The sequence below is a fragment of the Antechinus flavipes genome, chromosome 4 (assembly GCF_016432865.1).
Source record: "Antechinus flavipes isolate AdamAnt ecotype Samford, QLD, Australia chromosome 4, AdamAnt_v2, whole genome shotgun sequence".
Classification (NCBI taxonomy): Eukaryota; Metazoa; Chordata; class Mammalia; order Dasyuromorphia; family Dasyuridae; genus Antechinus; species Antechinus flavipes.
This window is the reverse complement of record NC_067401.1, coordinates 304536089-304561230: the sequence shown is the minus strand read 5'-3', so window position 1 is coordinate 304561230 and position 25142 is coordinate 304536089. Positions and strand designations below refer to the sequence as shown.

The 25142-nt window shown below is 32.0% G+C and overlaps 1 protein-coding gene across 24 annotated transcripts in view; it reads left to right on the top strand.

Moving 5' to 3' along the window:
* The window catches only part of TRDN (triadin), a 517197-nt gene extending 501123 nt beyond the window's left edge, over window positions 1-16074 (top strand). For all 24 annotated transcript variants that reach the window (XM_051997667.1, XM_051997655.1, XM_051997656.1 and 21 more), the window contains 3 exons: window positions 8334-8372; window positions 10869-10907; window positions 14039-16074. In XM_051997667.1, the coding sequence (XP_051853627.1) occupies window positions 8334-8372; window positions 10869-10907; window positions 14039-14175 (215 nt within the window). In that variant the 3' untranslated portion in view covers window positions 14176-16074. The remainder of the gene's footprint in view (window positions 1-8333; window positions 8373-10868; window positions 10908-14038) is intronic.
* Window positions 16075-25142: the final 9068 nt, after the last annotated feature.

Sequence of the window (25142 nt, the reverse complement as noted above, 5' to 3'; positions counted from 1 at the left end):
GTTCAACAATGTTCATTAATTCCCTTGAAATTCTTGACCTTTTGTTTTTCCAGATGAACTTTGTTATTATTTTTTTCTAGCTTTGTAAATTAATTTACTGCCAGTTTGATTGATATGGCATTAAATAAGTAGATTAGATAGAATTATCATTTCATTATATTACCTTGACCTATCCATGAGCACTTGATATTCTTCTAGTTTTTTAGATATGCCTTTATTTGTGTAGAAAGTGTTTTGTAATTGTGTTCATATACTTCATGACTTTGTTTTGACAGAAAAACTCCAAAATATTTTATATTATCTCTAGTTATTTTAAATGGAATTTCTCTTTGTGTCTCTTGCTGCTGGATTTTGTTAGTAACACAGAAATGCTGATGATTTATGTGGACTTATTTTGTATGCTGCAACTTTGCTAAAGTTGTTAATTATTCCTAGCAGTTTTTTAGCTGATTCCTTATTATCTGCATAATTACAATTTTGTTTCCCCATTACCTACTCCAAATTCTTTAATTTCTTTTCTCTTATTGATAATGCTAACATTTCTAATACAACATTGAATAGTAACGGTGATAGTGGGCAACCTTGTTTTGCCTCTGATCTTATTGGGCATGCTTCTAGTTTATCCCTATTATATAAGATGCTTGCTGGTGGTTTAAATAGATGCTACTAATCATTTTAAGGAAAACTCCATTTATTCCTATGTTCTGTGGTGTTTTTAAAGAAATAGCTGTTGGATTTTGTCAATTTTTTTTTCTGCATCTGTTGAGATAATCATATGGTTTCTGTTCATCTCATTTGCTTTAATAACAAGCATGTTATACTTTGAACTAGGGTTGAGAGAATTCCTGCCATTAATATGGATCTTCTATGTAACTATTAGAAAGTCACTTAATTTCTCTATTCTGGTTTTTCCATCTTTAAAATTAGTGTTGGAATAAATGTTCTTAATGATCATTATAATTTTTGCTCCATAATTCTATTCTCTCTCCTTCTTATCTGTCTTCTATATAGTAATCATATTATTTCTTATAAAGTTCTATTTGGATCGTAGTATACTCTAATATTCAATGAATTGTCCTGGATTAAAGGAATTGAAAACTGCACTCTTAAGTACAAATCATATCTTTTTACTTCCTGCTCTTGAAGAATGGTTTTCATATTCATAAATACAATAAAACAGTAAAATTTTTATTAAAAATATGAACAAGTCATATGAAAAAAAAATTACATGACTTATAGCCTGCAGGCTATAGTTTGCTGACCCGTGGAAAGCATAAAGTCTAACCTGCTTAGCCTGGCATTCAAGCCTTTTTATTTTCAATATTACCAAGATCTCCAATTTATATGCCACTAAAGATATTCAACTACTTAAACTATTTGCTCTACTGAATGAGTTTTGTATTTTCCTGCTCCCTTGTTTTTTTTTTTTTAATGCCATTTCTCTTACCTAGAGTGCCCTCTCTGATCACCATCTCCTCTAGCTCCAATACCACCTTTTCCAAAATACTCTTCCTAATAATCTCTAATTACTCTAGGATTTAATCTCTATTTCCTTTATAGAGTTCGTCATAGATTGACTTTTATTAGAACTATGTGTTTCTAAATCATTTCTTCTATTAGATTTCATATACTTTAAGAATTGAGAATGAATTTTATGCAATATCATATTCTCCTCAAAGTCTAACACAGTTCCTTGCTTCTAGAAAATAGTTTAATGAAGTAGTGAACAGGGTAATGAATTTGGAGCCAAGACCTGTGTTCCAAATTCTGCTTCAAATAATTAGTTATTTAACCTCTCAATTTCAATTATTTCATCTATAAAATGTATATGATAATAACATTTAGCTCAGTATTGTTGCATTATATTGTATTATATTACCACAGTGTTTTAAAAAAATTAGTGTATATATAATATATGTATATGAATATATAGTATTCTGCATAAATACATGTATTCCATATATATCATATATAAACATATATATGTGCCATGTGTATTATACACACATATATGTATATATATATAATATGTACTTTGTCTATATGTACATATTTGTGTGTGTGTATATATATACATGCATGTGAATGTAAGAGTGTATGTGTGTATATCTATCTTATTTTGTAAATCTTAAAGCACTACATAGGCTGCCTCAAAATCTTAGTGCAGTTTTAAATTAGAAAAGTTTTTATTGCATTCAATGTCTCACTTATCCATAATACAGTTTAAATAGTGTTAAGACTTTTGGGACACCCAGAAGGAAGGCTGGTTATTACCTATGCATTGAATAAGTGGAATAGCTCAATGACTGATCAGTCCTATTTTGGCTACATTGAAGCTCAACTAGTTCCCAAGCTTTAAAGTCTTTAAAAACAATATTCTAAGCCCACAGAACTTGAAAGTACAAAATAGATATTATTCTTTTTTTTTTTTTTTTTGCTTTTCCTTTAATCTGAACCTGTGATTTCATTGGAATCTTCAGGGGGGAAAAAACTTCTCATAAGGTAGATCAGTACCTGTTTTAAAACTAGTTGACTAGTGCACTTAGAGGTATAGTGACTTGCTGAGACTTTATAATTATGACATTGCCAGAAGCTACAATTGAAATTGTCTCCCTAACCTGAAATTATTCTCTATATTCTCTATCCACTTTGCTATCAAGAGGGTTACACACCCCATCAGAGGCAAAGAAGTCCAGGAAAAAATTCCCAGAAAAAGAGGTCTGAATCAGGTTCAATCTTGAAGGAATTTGACCTCAACTGCAAGAGATTAAGCTTTTTCTTACATTTTCTGGTTTGCTATACTTTGAATTTGGAATTCTGGGAAAAACACCTACAACAAATATTGCTATAGTTCCATATAGGTTTCACCAAAAAAGATCACCCGTGTGAAAATGGTACTCAATGGACAAAGTAGATATCAGAGAGAGAGAGATATTTGTTTTTTTCTACCACAAGAGAAATACTTTAATAAAAAAACATTCAAGATCTCATATTAACAGGTATTTAAAACATAAACCACCATGTATTATCTATTGGAAACTTGAAAGCATTTTCTGGGACTACATTTCATTTTGTCTTCAGATTTTCATTGTCTACAATTGACTCAAGAATTTCTCAGCATATTGACCAGGCAGACATAACTCATTAATCTTTTAATCTCAGGACAAGTCTGTCAGTAATCATCTTCTTTTTGGAAAAGCTGTGTAGTTGCTAGAAGCAACGCCAGCTGAGTAACTAGTATATATTCAAGAACTCTAGAATTAATGAGTCAGCTGCCAGGTCTGGAAATGTCTCTCATAACAGCTATTTAATGACCTGAAATCAAAGGAAGAAACACAAAACAGAAGAAGCAGCTGAAGATTTCGGGTCTAACTCAGTTTTTTAACAGGAAATACACATTCTCCCTGCACTGTGCATCAGTTATAGATGCTATTGTTTTTAGAGGGACAGAAAAAAAAGAAATACTGTTTCCCTTCTACCTCCCAACTTTGATGAAAACTTAATGGAAAGTTGAGTTTATAATGATATACATATTATATGTGTGTGTGTGTGTGTGTGTGTGTGTGTGTGTACATAAAACAACACAATAAAAAGAGGAAAGAGCTGTTTCTGGCTCAGTAACAATCATTTTTGAGGTAATCCTTCAGTCATGATTGCCAGAGGACCAACTAGGTATCTCCGGTCACACATGCACTATAGTAAAAGATATACATCCTTTTGGAAGACACTAGAACAAATTATCAGCTCTGAGAGGAGTATCTAAGTCTAGTATTACAATGAACTTCAAAGAAACTAAAGAAAACTGAGGTTAAATCTATCATTATAAATAAATTAAACTCAAGGTTCCAGATGACCAAATGTTTATTTGTAATTTCATTAGTGTTTGAAAGGTCCATTCCAATTATCCACTTTTAAGAGGTATGTGATCTTTTACTTAATAAACTTAATAAACAAACATATTAAGTTTTACTCCTAAGTTTAAGAAACTCTTTCTTCTATTCCTGTATGTTTCAGTTCATGAACAAAAAGGAATCTATGATGCCATTGAGGGAATTCTCATCATAAAGGGAAAAACATCCATGTCTGTCTAGTCTACATTGCTGTTATTCATATACTCTTATAAATACATTTCAGTGAGGTCATTCACAGATACATATGGCATGGATCCTATCCATTGCTTATCTAATGTATTCTGGTCATACACTTCTATGTATGTATGAAAGTAAATATTTGATAGTTGCAAACAAATTTTTGGTGTTCTAATGTTTTAGCATATTTACTAATCTGATTTAAAAATGAAAATTGAAATCCAATGCATTTCTGACATAGTGAGATATTTTCCAAACAACCCTTAAATTATGGCTAGATATAGAGTTTGATACATCCTATTTCCTTTGTATTCCTGAGACAAAAAAAAATAAGATTTGTAATTTTATTTTATTTTTTTCCTCTAATTTTATTTCTTGCTTTTTCTGATAATGTAGTTTGATGTTGGCTTAAATGAAGTGAATTTTTTAAATAATTTTTTTCCTTTTGATGAGGTTTTTAAAAAGAAAACAATCTCCACCTATTTTCTATTTAGTAGAACTATTATTGTTTTATTGGGCAATAAAGTATAAAACAAAAATTAAGTTGATTGTTTCAAAAGATAAATCTGTGACTTTCTTAGTGTAAAGGATGGTAATTCATATATCTAGTCTGTTTGTTTAAAAGGGGAAAAAAAAGTATCTCTTTCTTCCCATTGTCTGCTTATACTAAGACTATAACATAATATTCCTCTTCCCCATGGAAAAAATTCTAATCAATCAAATATCATTTCTGTTCATTTTTTAAAATATATAAAGATTTAATTAGTGAATAATATGATTTATAATAACTCTCTTCAAACCTAACAGATTAGTTAGTCCTATTACCTTTATATTGAACTAGACAGAATTCAATTCAACCAGGCAAAAATGTATTAAGGAAATACAGTGTGTAAGGTATTAGGCCAGATCCTGGAATGATAAACTTATAGATTTAGGTTTGGGAGGAATATCAGAGGTCATCTAGTCCAACCCCTTCCTTTTACAGAAAGGTATCAAGTGACAGAGTTTGCCTCTGACTGCAACTCCATTGTCTATTCTAATGATGTCCCACCTTTAACAAGAGAGATGCTATGAAGTCACAGTATTATTAAGGAGATTACAGAGTAAAGGAGAATATGCCTAGAAGGGAGAGAATTTGCACACAAAGTTCTCAAACAAAAGAAAAATGCTTAACACAATGTGTAGCACATAGTAGAATGCTTGTTGACTGCCTTTGACACAAATACAAATGAGTCATCTATACAAAATACTATGAGAAATGTAAAGATAATAGATTTAAAGCTGAAAGTGACCTCAGTGGAAATAAATTTCAGAAAGATTAAATGACTTGTCTAATGTCACAAAGCCAGTATGTAAAGACAAAAATAACTTTATGCATTATCACAACAAGTAACCAGGTTATTAGATAATGACTACTTTTGGGAATTCCCTAAAATATTTTTTTACCGCCACAGCAAAATCTTAATCTCAAAATGTTCTTTCTAGACAGGAAGCCAAGAACATCTATCTGCAACAGTGGCACAAAGCCAGAGATTGAGAGTTCACTGTGCCTTTATAATGATCATCCCCCATGTGTAAAATATACTTCCTCCTCATCTCTTAGACAATCTAATAATACTTTGAGATTCCATTTGGGTGCCATCTTCTAGAGAAAACTTTATTGATTCCCTACTCCCCAAATATTAGTGGTTTCCTACCTTAACTACCTTGTATTTAGTTATCGTTTCTTTCGGTATGTACTAATGTATAAAGTTGATATCTATATGCTTCCCACATACAGAAAGAGAATTAAGGAGACTGAATGTGGATGAAAATATATATAGTATTTTCACTTTATTGTTGTTGGTGTTGTTGTTTGCTTGCTTTTTTTTTTCTTGTGATTTTTTCCCTTTTGATCTAATTTTTCTTGCACAATATGACAGACATAGAAGTATGTTTAAAATAATTACATATATTTAACCTATATCAGATTGACTGTTGTCTTAGAGAGGGGGAAGAGAAAGGAGGAAGGGGAGAAAATTTCAAAAAACAATTTTACAAAGATGAATATTGAAAGCTATATTTACATGTATTTGGAAAAATAAAAAATATTGAAAAAATAAATAAAAATTAAATATAAAAAGATAATTTTTGTGTCTCATAAGAACATATCATATATTCCTTGAAATTAATAATTATTTCCTTTTTTGCTATTCTAACAACTAGCTTAATTTCTGGCATGTAGCAAGTTCTCAGGAAACCCTTGTTGACTAATCAATGTTCTCTGTCATAACACTTTCTTTTTTTTGAAAGCATTCAGCAGTGAAGTATTACTTGCATCTCAGTCATTTCAGGATTGTAAACAGATTGTAATCCATCTGTCTTAACTGTTTATACCTAATAAGGTTAAAGAGTATGAGAAAAGCAAAATACAAATGTTATATCCTTCATGATCAGATAAAAAGAGAAAAACCAAGACCTATATATCTTAAAGTTCTCTGATAATTTATGAAGAATGTTTTAAATGTCACAAATTATTGATATTTTATATTACTTCTATAACCCCCCTACATACAACACTCCCTCAGCCTATAATGACACAGAGTAAATGATTAGTAATTTGATTTACTCATTCATTGAATTGTTCTGGCACTATTTTTAGTTTTGTCTCATAACATTCATGTTCTCTATTGAAAACCCATCTAGTGCTTCATAATTATATGAGGTCACCTTGAGATTAGAAAAGTATAACAGCAAAGCATAATTTCTGATAAACTGGAAACACCTTCAGGATAGGCCTTGCAGTGGATCATGGGTCAGAAATCTAAAGAGAAGCCCTTGGTTCAGAAATGTCCATCTGCAAAGGGTTGGCCATTACATGGTGAGCTTATTTCCAGGCTCAGTAATTTCTGCCTGCTGAGGCTTGTGAGAGTTATGATCTACATTAGAAGGAAGGTTCAAAAAGAATAAAATCAATTTGGTTGAAGTCATTGATTCACCTAATTGTTAAATGAGGGTGATTTGACATGATTGAATGTAAACTGACTGGGAATCGGGAAACTTTGGTTTTAGCCTTTGGTCTTCCAATTAGCCATGTCACCATTTCTTCCATTCTCTGAGTCTTCATTTCTTCACCTCTAATATAAGATTGGGATCTATGTCCTCTGTTTTCTTCCAGAAAAAATGTTCTCTGAATTAGTGATTTAAAGTTTGTATTCAAATGTCTGTTGTTTTCCTTTTGCATATCATTGCGAAACAATTAGTCTTAGTTATACTGTTCTCTGAATGTCATTATTTTATCAATTCAATTCTGCTTTATAAGACAACTTAAAATATTGTGACATAAGCTTTTAATTCTAAGAAAAAAAATTGTCATTGATTTTTTTCACAAGCATTATGCTCTTCATCCAACAGTTTGTTCTCCCAAATGACTACCTCTCTTCCCTATTAAAGTACATTTGCATAGTGACCTTTCCGGCCAACTAGTTATTATGGGACAATCAGTATGTTTGAATCAGCAAAAATAAATAGGCATCAGAGCCATATTCAAATAATATTTAAAAGTTAGTGCTTAGCAGAGGGGTGGAAGGGGTGGCATTGAAGAATACTTTATTCTATTGTGAAATGATTATATTCAACTTTAAATTACTTTCTTGAAAATTTAATATATTCAATAGTGTCAAAATGTTAAAGTACAAAACTCAAAACAATTTACAAAATGCTATCTTAGACTGAATTTATGTGTTTCAGTTTTATTTCAAATTGATGGCTAAATGCTTAGCCTATCCTTTTAATTGCCTTAGGAAAAGTTTAAAATCAAGCAATCAGCCTTTAAGTATAATAATTATACTCCTCAATTATAATTTCCTCAAGATCTCTTTGTCTCTTGGACTCAGATTACATGAGATAGCACCCAGGTTCCTAAAAGTTGAACTAGAAAAAAGCTGCCAAATAAAGTTCTAAGAACACTAGAATAGGAATAGATAAGTTAAAGAGAATAGAGATATCCAAGGCCAACACCAAGGCCTTCTTCATTCTGGATTTCTTCTAGGTTTGCTGGAATACTTACTTGATCCAGGTTCTATACTCTTCCTCTTCCAGATACATATCACTAGGTTGTGTTCAACAAAGCTCTTTAAAATCAATGCCAAATAAATGGTGTAATGGAACCTCCAATTTTAAGGTTATTCTATTTGCTCTTTTGGAAATGAGGCGGGGAAATAAAAAACTTCCTGACATATTTTCCCTTCTTAAAATTTTCTCTAGAAGACTTTGATGAAGTGCCATCTTCAAAGAAAGTCAAGGGTAAGCTTGTTGCATATAATTTACTTATAAGATTGTTCTCAGAGCAGTTTCTTAATGTTTTTTGTTTGGGGGAGTTTGGTTGTACCTGGAACTCATACTCCTATGGGACTAAAAGCAAAAGTGTCATGGAGCTCCCAGGCAACTCTATAGGACAAGTTAAAGATGAATTTGTATCTGCTTCAATGAAGAGTTTTTTCTAGTTAGGAGTTCCTCACATCAATGAAAAGACAAATCTAGATCCCACTTAGCCCAACTGTATACTTTACCCTTTTATTCTACTCATGGGTTTCCATTAAGTATATATTTGTAATGCACACTTCTTTTATTTAATACAAATGTTTTTATTTTAAAAAGACAAGAAAATTTAAATAATATAAAGATTTTTATTTAAAAAGATAAAAAAGATTTTTTTTTGTTTTTATATTAGTTAAACTTACATTTTCTATATCCTTTTGTCTCCCTCTTCCAAGAGAGCCATGCTTGGTTGTTGTTTTTGTTAGTTTTTTTGTTTAGGAAAAAAGAGAAAAAAAATCAGCAAAACTTACCAATTTTTTTTTACAATTTTGTTTTTTTTTACAATATATACAATGTTCTACCTTTGCAAGTGACTGGAGTTAGATGTTTTCTCATTTTGCTCTTATTTGTTCTTTATTGTGGATTTCCTTAAATGAATTGTGTAGAAGCATCAATTTGGGCAGAATTTGATGACATGTAATGAGCAAATCTTGTAGCCTTCTGTCAGTCACTTAAATGAAAATTGGGGACATTTTTGATAATTAGCAGGCTTTGAAAAAGGAATAGAAAGGGATTTTGACTTCAAGAGTGATGAGGGTGTTACATGACCCTAAGAACATCAATCATTCAGGAGATAACCAAGTGTATAGTTGCTATTGTTAGGAAGATTAGACATACAAATTAATCCTATCTACTGATACAGTACTGATAGGCAAATGGAAAGGATGAACAATTATAAGAGTCAGGAACTTTGATCCAGCAACTAACTAGATTTTTTTAAAATTTAATTTAAAGTGTGAACCTCAAATTTCTTCATGTAAAACAAATAGACTGAACTATACAATTTCTAAGGTTCCTTTTATTTGCCAGTCTCTGTGATCATTTTCTGGGAGCTTTTCTGACTCCAGAGCTACTTAACGGATTTGGTAGGAAGTAGTTATTTTCTACTCACAAGTGGCATGAATTTCTCTGATGACTGCCCTTGTGATTAGAATACAGAATACAGCTATCATTGCCTAATAACTAATTAAAATATTGGGTCTATTAATCAATCAGTAAACATTTATTGAATATCTGCTTTGAGCTAGGCCCCATGAAAATCACTAAAAGACTCAAGAATGAGAATTACTAACCTAAAGAAGATTAAAACTGAGGAATGGCTATCCTTTTAGAATTCCAAGTTATAAGGAGTCTTAGATATACATATAAAGAGATAAAGTGACATAACCAAGATCATTAAGTAAGTTGCAAAACCGGGATTCAAGCTTATGTCCTCAGACTCAAAAATTAATATTCCTTCCGCTATACCATGTTGTTCCTCAGAGTTTTTACAATTAGTAAAGTACCTTTGAAATCCAAATAGTACAACTTCTTTATTTTACACGAGGAAACAAAGAATGAAGTAAAAAAATCCCAAGTTACTTAGTTAGACTTAATAGCTAGCATTTAATAGATAGTAATTAAGTCAACATTAGACCAAGGTCCCCCGATTTCAAACCTTATAGTTTCTCGCCAAAAATCTCATTCTACTATCTCCTCTTTATATAGATATATCCAAATAAGATGTAGCCACATATTTGATTTGAAAGTTTAACAAAGGACCCCCTAGAGGATAAAATGGATAATCATGGTTCTTCACTGAATACTTTGACCCTAGATGACTTTCATATGCAGAAATGCTACTCATTCTCTTATTCTCAACCTCCATATCCCAAAAATTAATAGAGAAAACATGATAAATTCAAAATGCTGATGTGTTTTCTTATTATGATCATTGAAAACATTCAAATATCAGGAAAAAAATCAATCAAATAAATAGAGAGCTAGGATCCATACTTTATCACTATTTCTCTAATATTTAAGAACTGTCCAGAAAAACAAGATGCAATCAGTGATATTCAAATGGGAACCTTCCATTCCTATCCAGTAAATCTATGCCAGTTTCATTTTACCACTTTCCCCACCAAATACATATATTTGGTGGTGAAAGTGGTGAAATTATATATATATATACATATATATATCAGCCTCTATTCCAGATAACTTTTTTCCTTATATCTGGTTTTCCTTTTGTCTTTTACATGTTGGTGTTCTAATATAAAGGCCTAAGAAAAACCTTCCTGAGGCAAACATCACTTCTTTCTGCTCAGATTTGAGTTCAAATATGTTGGTGTCCTCAAATATATAGTTTTGTTGTCTATACATTAATGCTAAGGTAGTGATCTCACACAATATATGCTTTTATGTTTTTATATCCACCAGAGGAAACTGAAGACGTGACATCCATGAAGAAAGAAAAAAGTGAGTTTATTGATGACTAACTTATACATTGCTTATTCTCCTCATATTAAAAACAAAGTATTTGAAACTAAGCTTGAAGATTTCTTCATGAAAAGCCAATAATCTATTCCTGGAAGAAGATTTTTAGTACAGACATCAAACATGACTTTAAAGTAGGTCATTTTTTCTCTCTCTCTCTCAAAGAGAAAGTAGTCACTTTTTGTGTCAGGCAAGAGGCACTTAGTTGAAGAAATTACATGATAATGATGACTAGCACAGCATTTATAGCAAACAGCCCTATAAAACTCTGTTTCATAAGTACAATCACTAAATTTATGCCTGACTCTGTCTTTTACTACAATATCTAGACTAGAATTGCTGAACCTGATTTGCTAAACTTCCTTCTATCAAATAGAAAAGACATAGAACTAGACCTGTCCCTAAGTGCCCAAGTTGTTTTTTTTTTTTTTCAGCTATGTAATAGAGTAATAATATTCACTTTCTCTGGCGAACATTGATTCTAGTATGCAATGTTCATATTTAGTTATAAAATTCAGCATCCTAGATAGTTTATTAGTCCTGCACTAATAAATTGGACATTTTCCTTCTAGTGAAAATGGAATAGGGTATTGGTCCCTAACCGAATTGCAGAAAACAATTTCTGGACAGTCCAAATAAAGCACTCTTTGTAAAAGCCTTAATTTAAACATTTGTCATGTAATGCTTACAAAGTACCAAATTCTGAGGCAGGGAATATCCACCAACAGTCATGGAGAAGATCAGTAAGACATAAATAATTGACAGATAGATAGATAGAAACAATGTGTGTATATAGCTATACATACACATATTTGTATGTATATGTATAGATAAATATGCATGCATATATATGCACATATAGACACATGTGTGTGATATTTTGTACTTAAAAAAACATTGATGACAGAGAACTATTTTGGAGACAGAAATTCACAAGAAATAAACCCAAAAGAAGAGATGAATTCTATCATTTCTGGAAGAAGAGTTTCAGTGAAACACAATTTGATAATAATTTTTAAATGATGGGTTGTACCTACCTCACAGGGTTGATGTGAGGATCAAATAAGAGAGTATATGGATAGCACACTGCAACTTTCTAAATATTATATAAATAGTAGCTATTATTGTAAAATGAAATATGACATATAGAGGAAATAATTGGAAAGGAAATAAGAACTCTAAAGGAAAGTCTTTAAAAGAATTTACAGTTTGATATGTGAATACAAAACTTTACCTAAATGAAAGCCCACCTGAAAATTGGAATGAATTAAGCTAAAGTTAATTACTCTATGAAAGAAGAATTTTTTTTCAAAAAACCAAAAGACTGGGGAAAATAGAAGCAAGTGTAAGATATTGTTTAGCAAATATACCAGACCCAGAAAACAGGTTAAGAAGAGGAAAAAAATGTAGATTTTTTTTTTATTTTAAGAAAATGAATGAAAACAATCCAACCCCATTAGAAACTGAAGACAAAGTGAAATACAATCAATTAGAAACAAAAAAAAAAATTCTCACAGCAACATTATAACCAAAATCTGCAACTGTCAGATCAAAGAAATATGTGTTAGTAAAATTTACAGAATAAAATTTGTACAGAGGATCATGGCCTTAGAGATGGAATAGACCCTTGAAGATTATCTAGTTCAACCCCCACTTTTTGAAGTTGAAGAAACTGTGGGCCAGAGTGTGTAAATGGTATAAAATGGCAGAACTGAGAATTTAACATAGGTCCTCTAATTCCAGATTTTACATTCTTTCTATCATACTACATAGCCTCTTGTTTTTGCTGTGTCCATTGCTCTGTATCTTGCCAGAGACCAAAGAAAGCAAAGTCAATTTATATTCTAACTTAGCTTTTTTATTTTATGAAACCTAAAAACAGCTATTAAACCCCTCCTCCATCTCCCGTGTCTTCTTTTCCTAACAGAGTTTGCTATAGGTATCCCTGATTATATAGTGCAAATTCTCCTCAGACTGCTGTATTTTATTGGTTGCTTTGCCTTTTGTTTGTTCATCGATACTGTTAAGGGCTACTGCTGTACAGGCAACTAAATACTTCTCTTTCTTTGCCTCCTATATCAGAGAGAAATCCTATAGGGAAGCAATGACATAATCATGGGCATTTTCTGCTTATCTTAACCTCCTCAATCAATCAATAACATTTTTAAGCACCTACTATGTGCCAGGAACTTGCTAAGCCATTCATGTTTTACTTTCTGTCTCTCCTCAATAGCCCAATATCTTATCTTTGTGATCATATTTTCTATCTCTTTCCAACCTTAGTCTCTAATGTTATCTACCTTTCTTATATTTTCCCATCTATTTCCCTTACCAGACATTATATTTCTGTGGGTTTCATATTAGCACCTGGTTTGGAACAAGAATGCTTCTATCTAGTTAGCAGGGTGTTGGGAAAAATACAACCCTCAGTTCAGGATAAACATAACTTCTCTCTACAGTCACCATCCAACTGGCAATAGAGCTAATGGGTAAGGAAATTGCCACAGTTACATTACAGTTGTATGCATTTTATAATAATGGATAGCATTTATATAGCATTTTAAAATTTGTGATATGTTTTACTGAATGGTCTCTTTTGAGATTCATATGAGGTAGACCCTGCAGATACTACTATTCCTTTTTTTTTATAGTGAAATATGTTTTCAAAAGATGAGTGACTTGTTCATGGTCACACAACTGGTAAACAGCTGAGGTGGACTTTGAGTACATTTCATTCCTACTCCAAGTCCCTTAGGTCATGTACTATAGCATTGATTTCCCCCCTCCTTTTTCTCATAGCCCAAATAATACTTGTCTGTGCTTGAAAATCCAGGGCTTGACATCTTGGATCTTCCTTCACTTTGAATTTTGTAATAGCTTCATAAGCTAAATAAAGCATTTGAAACAGTTCATTTTCTCTACACACTTGGTACTGGCAAGCTTAGAAGTCTGGTATTATATTAATGTTCACTGAAAGCAAGAGATTTCTGTCCATTTCTATAAACTCTGTACTTTGGTTTTTAAAAATGAAGCCTTTTTATTTTTATTGTTCTTGTCTCTTGTGTTCCAAATTAGCAGCTGTACATAACAAGCCTGTGTATTCTTTTCCACAGCTCCCATCAGTTTCTTCCAGTGTGTCTACTTGGATGGATATAACGGATATGGATTCCAATTTCCTGTTACACCAGCACACCAGTCTGGGAGCTCCAGTCACTCAAAGTCACCAGAACAGAAGCAACAAGGGCAATAGGCATGCATGTATGGTCCAAGATTCTGAATGTTAGATCTGCCCTAGTGACTCATTGGATCATTTGTATTAGCAAACATATTATTTCTTCATCTGGTACTATGAGAGAATGTGGACAAAGTGATTGAAAAACAAAATGGGCATATTGAAGCACCTCATGTCAAAACCAGTGCTCAAAGAGCTCCTAAAAACTAGCAATTGTTAAACTGTGTGATTTTTGTCATTACTGTGTGTGCATTTAATTGCCTGTACAATTCCACTTTCTTTTTTCCTAGAGTACAGGTTTTCTTGTAACATGGACAATTTTTCAATCCTGTGTAAAACTAAGCTTTGAGTCACTCAGTAATAGCTTAATGTTGTTTACACATACTTGCATTTAACTTGTGGCCACAGAATCAGGCCATTTTTACCATATCATTTTGTTTTAGATTCTCATGGCCTTCCTTCAGTGCTCAAAAAAAGTAAAATATGCCATATAATACAATCCAATACACATTCATCAAACATCTATTGTATGCTATGAGCACTATGCTAGGTACTGAGGATACAGAGACAAATATGAAACAGTCCTTGCCCACAAGGAGTTTACATTCTACTGTCTAATAAACATATTTACAGTTTAAATAATACCATATTCACCAGCAGCACTGCACAATTCATTTGGACAGTTCTGGTGGATTGTTTGTTTACTATTTTTAGGCCAACATAGCGTGACATTTCCAGACATCTCCAGACAGCATTATATAACCAATAATATAAAAATGCCAACTGGAAGAAACTTCATAATAATTACTGAGAACAGTTAATATATAGACAAACATTTTCATTCACTTTGATAAATCCTTTCTGAGGAGGTTGAGTTTTCTCTCTCAAAGTAGAATTATACGAATGTCAACTAAGATGGAGGAAGGCACTTCAGATGGAAGTGCTACTCCCAGAACATTTTATTTTTTTCTAGATAGTCAATCTAAATTAATACTAGGGAAAGGGATGACACAACTTTGAAATCCATGAAAGTGTTTCACTGAAAATGGGATGTTGTTAGTTGTGCTCCCTTTTGGCCTCCCTAGAGCTATTAATACCAATGTTTTTGACCACATTTCTCCATGGACTCTAAAATCCATATAGCTTTGACCTTCAAAACACTTAAGGTTCTTATCTGGTTTATGAAAAAGCAACTCAGAAAATAGAGTTATTCTTGCTATACCTTAACTTCATTTCAAAGGTTTGGGACAGAGAGATTCAACACTAACTTAAAGAAATCATTGATTTTCATGGGATGCGGATGGGATCCTAACCAATAGGTTAGGAAACTAAAGATTAGTTTACAAGGAAGTCCTAAAGCAGGCTCTTATTCATTGCTATGAATAATTATTCTGTGAATAATTTGATGGTCTTAGACCATATGATAATGTCACTCTTGCAACTGTCCCAAATGTCACATTTGCAACTAATCAATCTTTATTATACTCCTTATAGTGGGACCCAGCTTAGGTCAATTCAAAACTAAGTTGACTTACTCATTAAAGGATAGTCACTTTCTCTAAGGTTGAGTTGAAGTATATGGATGGGGAAATGTGTGATGTTTACTTTGTAAACACTTGTTCCATACCTATTTCATGGATGAAGAGAAGAATTTATAGCTAATTTTATAGTATTATAATCTCTAAGACTTTGTAAAACAGCATGGGCTAGTGAATAAAAGGGATTAGATTCTCTTTTCAATGCTGCCTGAGATAAACCACTCAAATTCCCTACCTCATTCATCAGTCTATAAAATGGGGGACAAAAAATGTTGCCATGATATTCCCCCAGAGAGGTTACAATTAATATGCTGAAATATTTGCAAAGTACTTTGACTATATGAAAGGAGAACTCATTATAATAAAAATTCAAAATATCGTTGGGTTGTTTTTTTTTTTTTACTAAAATGGGTATTCTCCAACTACTTTTCTATATTGCCCTTAGCTAGTTCTTTCATTTTTAATCCTGGGATTCACTTGTATTTTTAAAAATAGACTAGCATACAGGTTTGAGTGGCTATTGTTTTGATGAATAAACAGAAGAAGAAGAATTTATTAAGTGATTCCTATGTGTAAAGCTCTGAGTTAAGGCATGGGATACCAATAGAAAAGTAAGAAAGTCCCTGCTTTCAAGGAGCTCACATTCAAATGGGCTAGAGAACACAAGTTCCAGCTGAAATAACTGCACTGGGCATGATTTATAATGAACCAAAAATACTTCTACTCACCATATTTAATTGTACCTGATTTGAACAATCACAGTGAAATTATTTTTGACAATGGAAATTAAAATGTCATCTGATGATATGCTTTCTTCAAATAAATGTTCCTCATCCTCTTTTAATCATATTTACATATTATAAAAAATATAAGAGGCTAAATCAATGACTGCATCCTTAATAGGTCAATCATATCATTTTGACTTTGAAATTATAAAGATTTGAAATTGAACTATGTCTCTATAATTGTTTAAGTGATGTGTTTGACCCACTTACTTTCTAGAATAATGAGGAAAATTGTAAAGAAAATCATGCTACTCCCTTGTTTAAGACTTATGTTTTCCTTAAATTTCATAAATTAAGCTAATTTGATAAAACATTATCCAGTTTTGGTTTTCTTGAAATAATTCTAGACTATAGAACATTAGAAAATTTAGGGATTTTATAGATAATTTAGATGGATGCTAGTAAATCTCATTTTACAGAATGGAAACATGTCAATTGGTTAAATGATTTGTACCCCAATTATGTTGCTAATTAGTGTTAAAATTAGAATTAGAACTTGTTTTGTGACTCTCAGTAGCATACTCTTTTATCTATTCAACAAATATTTATTAAACATTTATATTCCAAAGACACTTATTTTGAAACCTGGTTCATTTTGCACTATCCCAATAGTCACATTTTATGTATGTTATCAGTAATAGAGTTGAAATAATGCATTCTGAGAATTCTAAGTTCAGTGTTATAGACTCATAATATGTTATAACTGGAAGGAAACTTAGAAAATATATAAGTTAACACCATTATACAAAAAAAAAAAAAAGAATCCAAAGAAAGGGAAGATTTGTTGAAGGTTTCATGGCTAGAGAATGCTGCAATTAGAAATCAAGAGTATTTTTTCTTATTATATCATCCTATTGTTTTGATATAATTTGTTATTTCTTATCATTTCTTCTTTCCCCTTATGATTCCTAATTTGATTGAACTTTCATCACTCAGATTGTGCTTGGAGATAATGAACTCAGAAAAGTACCTTCATTTCAACTTCCAGTGCTCCTCTATTCTTGTTACTCTATCTACTAACATCAAGATATACTATTTTTGTGAACTAACCATTTAGGAATTTTAAAAGATACTTTTACCTAAATGTTGAAAAACAAGGAACAAGATTTTCTCCTCAATATAGAATTATTATAATTAACAGTAGCAAAGAAAGACCTTATGATATTTATGGATCAAAAGAGAAGACAGCCAATTTTCATAAATATAGACACCCAAAGCAGGCTCCCATCTAATATAATAATAAACAAAGAATGTAAATGATGGGCAAATGGTTTGGGGATTATATAAATGCTAAGTGATAGTTACAAAATATTCAAACATATGTTAACAGGCACCACCTGTGCTTATTTCCATAAAGTTGTATATTAAACAAAGCATTCCCAAAGATGAAATGATATTGTGCCATATTAAGCAATATGCATGGCTCATTCTTTCAGCAAATTTCATTTGAAAACCTGCTTTCATTTCCTCACATAGATTGGCTTTTGTGCTGCCAAGGCTAAATCATTGAACAACTCTTGTCATCAAGTTATAATGACAGCATTTAAAAGTAGCTGCATTATATTTGATGATACATAAAACCTATATAGACAAATAAACATAGGTTGTTCTTGCCAAGTTCACATTTTGGAAGCTAAGATTTGGAAATGAAAAGGTGGGGAAAGAAGTAGGTTATGAATATTACTTTAGTAGTTTACCAAAAAACCTCTCTTCAGACTATTGAATAAAATCTTTATTCCACTAAATTTAAAGTATGAAGCCAAATAACTTCCTATGGTTCATTCCTATTCTCTCACAGTATTCTAAATTTACCTAGTAGTTTCTATTTGGGTTCTTCTGACATAGTATGAAGAGTCAACAAGCAAAACTGGGAACTCATTTTAGAACACAAGATAACTATTGGTAATATCTACTGATGAAAATCCATAGAGTTTCACTAGGGTAAAAAATGTTTTGGTGGTACCCTTCTTATAGAGATACAATAAATCAAAAACAGCAATATAGCTATCAAACCAGTGAAACAGAAACCAGAATAGAGCTTTGAAACACAGCTTTTTGAAAAGATAGTTGGACCTGAATGGGCCTTTGAACCCCAAGGATTCAGCATGGTCCCAAAGATTCTTTAGAATGACAGGTCAATACCCAGAATTCTCAGCTATACTTTAGCCCAATGCCTGACTATATTATTTAACTTCTTTTATGCAAATCACATGTCCTATTTCTTTCTTTTTACCCTCCTAATAGAAGTCCTTTTCTTATCTTTTATAAGTAACAGAAGTTAGCTCTCTTTCAGGAAAATGTTACATGAACATAAGAAGGAATTGAAAGGATATAAATGAAAGGAAGTAGACTTTATTGCAATGGAAACAATATTGCCTGTCAAATATCTTCAATGTTCTCACATCTAGTCTTAGTTATATATCCACATATGCATTTTGGAATATAATGTGTCAAAAATGTTCCCTTTGATATTTGAACAATTAATCAATTACTCATCTTGTTTCATTATTTCTTAGAAAGCAACAAAGAATAATAATGAGAATTGGGAGATGAAGATGAAATGAATAGTTCAATTGATGGTGTTAAAAAAATGACTTCACAGATTGTTTGACTCAGTTGCTGACTTTATTGAATACATTAAATATGACTTTATTTTTAGTTGTAAATATATATATATATGGGGTTCTATTTTCTCCCAGACCTGTAATTTCATCTGTGTGGAAAAATCTTTGGTACAGAAATTTTCTATGCAGGTTACCAAATCAGAGTTTTAGAGAGTTATTTGGGAATACTGAGAGTTTAAGTATTTGCCCATAATTATACAGCTAATAATGTATCTGAGGCACCACTTGAATCCAGTTCCATCCTGCTGACTTCATTCTGCTTCCTTGAAAATGAGATATTGTACTTTAAATAATCAACATTTCCATATAGATGTGGAAAGTGCCAAAGCAGAGAAGGCAAAAAGAAAAATTATAATTTTAACATTTTAATTCCAGAAATACAGAGAAAATGTACACTTTGACTAAGTAATTAGGCATTGGAATAACAGAAATTGGAGAACTATTTCAGACTCAGGAAATAATGCCTCCATTTAATCTCATCATGGTGCTGCATGACAGAATTTAAAGAAATCAAAGTGTCATGATTTATACCATTAACACCTCCAGTTTTCCTGCAGCACCTTTGATGTGCTATAACCTCATTTGAAAAGAAGTGACAAATAGTCTTAGCTCATCTTTGTTCAGAAGCATTTGTGACTAAGAGTGCTGAGAAATCCCATTCATGTTCATTTCAGGTTTGCTGGAACCTGTATTTCATGTCTAGTGAGGTATACTTTTAGAATAGGGATGTTTAATAGGATTTAGAATGCCTAACTACCTTAAAAGCTATCTAAATAGTACAAATCCTAACAAAAGCTTATTATTATTCATTTCATAGGGGTACTCTCTGCTCATCCTTGAAAAATATTGTTAAAAGAGTGATCTATAGGAGTTGGCTGCTACCTATCAGTTAGTTTATATGATGATTTGAAGTGGTTTTTGCCTCATTAGAGCAATCTTAGCACATTACTACCCCCAGATTCTTAAGCAGTCTACATTTTTTAAAGGAGAAATTTTAGGAGTAATATAAAAAGCATGACTTCTATTTATATGAAATGCAAAATGAATCTTAGGAGTCTAGGCAGACTATTTCATTTACTATGGACAATTTGGCCCACAGTTCAATGTATATTTCTTGTATTTTTAGTTTGTCTCCTGTTATCTTTCTGTAAGAAGATTGTCAGCCTTTGAAGTAAATAACAATTTCAAGTCAAGTTGATGTATTTATTTTTTCTATTAGTTTATTGATATTTCAAGAAGTTTTCATATTAATCCTGCATGTTTAGATAAGTGGGAACTAGAGATGGTTTCTATATATGCATATACATACACATACATATATACACATGCACACACACATACATGGAGTTTTTCATTAAATAGAGTCATGAAAATGGAATGAGTAATTCTGTGTACTTTCTTAGAGGCTGTATCAATATATTTGAAACTAAAAGTTTACATGAGCTTTGTCAATTTGGGCTCTCACTATCTGTACAGATTGTAACCTGTTCTTACACATTTATCTGTCTTAGTACACATTTTATGCCTTCCTGGAAGGAATCCATACAAAATTCTGTAAACATTCCTTTAAACCTTCTCATTACATAATCAGCCTACTGTCTTTTGCAATCATTCATCATTCTGATGGCATCTTTTGTACCTCTGCCCTCTATATTACTTCACTTGGCAATCTTATCAACTCACATAGATTCAATTATCATCTCTATGCTGATGATTCCCAAATCTTTCATCAAGCCCTAACCTCTTTGTTGATATCTTGTCACATCTCCAACTGCTTTTTGGATATTTTATAAACTAAACAAACTCAACATGTCCAAAATTGAATTCATTATTTTTGCCTCCCCTTTTCAAATTTCCTATTACTGTTGAGGAAACTGCCAGCCTCTTAGTCACAAAGGCTTTCAAGCAAAGTGGCATCTTTGACTCTCACTCTATCTCACCCCCATGTCCAATGTCTTAACTACATAAGATCTCTGAAATATGCCCCCTTATCTCTTCTGACCCTGCCAACACCTTACTGTAGGCCCTCATTATCTCAAACTTAGACAGATGCAATGACCTAATGTTCTGTGCCATTTCTAATTCATTCTCCATATAACTATCAAAGTGATTTTCTTGAAGTTCAAGTAAGCCATGTTACCCTGCCTATCTCCTCCCCTCCTCACTTCAGTAAATTCCAGTGGCTTACTATCACTTTTAAGATTAAATATATATTTTTCTGTTTGGCATTCAAAGCCCTTTACAACATTGTCTCCCCTTTCCACCCTTTCTAGTCTTTTTATACCTTATCTACTCCCCACATACACTGATTTCTAATGATACTGACCTTCTTGCTGTTCCTCAAACAAGACACTCCATCTCCTGATGCTGGACATTTTCACTTGTGTCCTCAACACTTGGAATTCTTTCCTTCCTTATTTCTGCCTCTAGATTTTCTTCATGTTCCAAGTAAAATTCCATTTTTTTATAAGAAACCTTTTTTGAATATCTTTAATTCTAGTGCCTTCCCTCAATTGATTAATTTCAATTTATTCTGTCTATACTGTATATTATTATTATACTGTTCTGCTCATGTTGCTTCCCCTATTAAAATGTGAGGTTCCTTAAGAGCAGAGATTGTTTTTGGCAACCCCAAAACTTAGTACATAGCACAGTGCCAATCACAGAATGTAGTTCCCCCCCCTTATTCTTAGAGATACATTCCAAGATCCCCAGTGGAAACCTAAAACCAGGGACAAAATCTAGCCCTTTATAGATAGTTCTCACTTTATTTAAAAACACATTATAATACTAAAAGAATCTTGAAAGAAATCAGCAATCCAAAAAGCACTTATGATAATTTTATTTTATAGTACTATGCTTTCCTCTCCATACCCCCCATTATGTCCCTCAATTAGATGCTTTTTGGCTTTCCACCCCCTCACCAAAATTTTTTTAAAAAAATCTATTCCTCCATCTGAAAATGGAACAGACTCATGGAAAGACTAATGTCTGCAGAGAGACCTTTTTCTTGTTCCACCCTCCCTTGTGACAGGTCCCCAAGTCTATTTTTTATTGTGGTGTCTGAATCTCTCTACCAAGTGTTCTTGAGCTTTGAGATGGCCCCTTCTCACTATAGGCATATAGTACCTTTCCTGCTTCTCCCATTCCCCTAGAAATCAAAGTTTGACCAAAATAACCGTAATCTCAATAAGAAGAGGGGTCGTGACCATAGTGAGTACTTAATAAACATTAGTTATCTGATAGAATGATTTCTCTGAACAATTCTTCATTGATGATATGCTGTAGACTATTTGAATATATTTCAGATCTCACTATCACCCTTTGGCCATTGTCGTATACATGATAATTTTATTTATTTATTTATAAGTTGTAATGATTTCTGTTAACAATCAGAACATTTTTGTTCAAAGGTTACAGTTTTACAATTGTGGGAACTTGAACAGAAAAAGAAAATGTTATTTTGCTTACTCTAGATAAACAGTAAATTGGTAGGAGAACCTAAAATGGAAATCAAATAATTTCTTTACTCAATGTACACAAACAAGTTTACTCTCTCTGATAAAAATCTAATTGGGCAAATTTGGGATATTAAAGGATACTTTTCAAGTTCCATAACTATTTTCCAGTCCTCACTCAAAAGGCCTTAAAGAAATCAAAGTGTCATGATTCATACCATTAACACCTCCATACTTATAATATGGAAATGACAATGAGAGAGAAATTAAATACATATTAAGATCTTAAAAACAAATCAGATTCATTGAGAACACCAATCAATTTGTACATTACCCTCATTTTTCCAGTTAAAATTGGTGCATGCTTTCAGCCTAAAATTTGACTTCTCTACTCATGGGCTTAATTTAAACAAAAGAAACCCACACAAAATGCAAAATAAAAAGAATCTAAATATAGCTTTTATATTTTTAGTAGTTTATAATAGTAGCATTCAGAAGGTAGTCCATCAGCAAACTCAGACCACTATAACAGGACTTTTTAAACTTTTTCTATTCATGACCCCTTTTCATCCAAGAAATTTTTATTCAACCCTAGGTATGTAAAATAAACATACATATCAACATTTATTGATAATAAATCACAAAGAAATTTATGTTAAAGCAATTCTTTGGTATAATTACACTTTTATCTCTTATTAAAGACAAAGGCAAATTTGCATACTAATGAGATGGATGTGCTTATTTATTTTTACATAAAGAATCAAATCTTGGCAGAATATTTGATACCATTTATATTTGTCAAATTTTTCATGATCCCCACACTCAGTTTTGTGATCCCATATGTGGTTGCAGCCCATAGTTTAAGAGGCTTTGCTCTATAACAATAGTGGTTCAAATAGAAATAGGGGCCACTAAATGACATATAAAAATCTGTATGGACCACATACCAACTAGTTTTAAAATGTAATATTAAATAGGGTTTATTATATTTTATTCATATTGTCAAATATTTCAAAATTCCATTTTAATCTGATTTGGCTATACTTACAAGTGTTATAGGAAGCATGAAGCCTGAGGATCTCATGTTAGACACATTTGCTTTGTAACATAAATAATTCTGAATATAGAAGTAAAATAAATATGACTTGAAAACTCTTTTAGAAAGCCCCATTACTCCTGATAAAGCTTTCACAGAATCCATGGACTCGACTCCTTAGCCACCCAGTGCTAATTGAATGCAAAATAGTAATATTCTTAGTTATCTGATTTCTTATCTCACAGAGAGTTAACAAACAGGAAACAATTAGAGACAGATAGATGCTTAGTCAAATAAATTAACTTAATCAGGGCAAGTCAAAGTCAAAAGCTGGAATGGAATAAAGATTGGGGCCAATGCTTCTCATTGATACCTGCAAAACAAGTATGTAGAACAGTCAGAGTAGCTATGGCAAGGTAACAAAAGAAATAGACATATTTAATGTGATCATTAACTAGGTGAGACAATGCAAGAGAGAGGAAGGCCAAAATTGAAAATAACATTCTGTTTCTTTCCCAGAAGGAAAAAAAAATGTATCATTAGAAGAAATTTATAACAGATTATCCTAACTGTGGTCCAGGGACTGTTGAAATGACTCAACCTAGGAGTCAGATTAACTTGATTTCCAGTTAACATTGAGTATGTGGCCACAGACTACTTAACCTGAAATTTTTATTTCTTCATCTATAAAATGGGAACAATAATATTTGCATTATATGATGTGCAGGCTGATTTCAGAAAAACCTGGAAAAAGTTACATGAACTAAAGCTAGGTGAAGTTAATAGAACCAAGAGAACCTTGTATATAGCAACAACAAGATTATGTGATGGTCAACTGTGATGGACTTGGCTCTTTTCAACAATGAGGTGATCCAAGGGAATTCCAATGCACTTGTGATGAAAAGAGTGATCTACCTCCAAAGAGAGCACTATGAAGACTGAATGTGAATCAAAGCATAGTATTTTCACCTTTTGTAATTGTTGTTTATTTGCTTGTTTGTGCAGCATGATGAATACGGAAATAGAACAATTGCACATGTTTAACCTATGTTGGATTGTTTGCTGTCTAGGAAAGAGGGGAGAGAGAAAGGGAGAGAGAAAAATTTGGAGCAAATGTTTTGCAGAGGTGAATGTTGAAAACTATCTTTGCATGTATTTGGAAAAATGAGAAGTTATTTTTATAAATAAATAAATGGATGAATGAATAAATAAATAAATGGCATACGATGATTTCAACAATGTAAATAAAATCTATCTTTGAAGCCAAAAAATGTTTTGCATTATCTACCTCAAAGTATTTGGGGAAAGTGATTTATAAATTGTATAAATATGACATATCAGTATTTTTCTTCCTAAAGACATATAGCAATGCTTCATTGTAGTGAGGAGATGATTCTGAGTTTTGAAGAGATATAAAAGAGGCACTACAATTTTTTGAGTTTCAAATATGAGTTTTATAATAGAATGCTATCAATTATTAAGTTTTATCCTAAAGATCATCTCCAGAAAGTTAGGCCTAAGATGATGATTTTTGTTTTATAGGC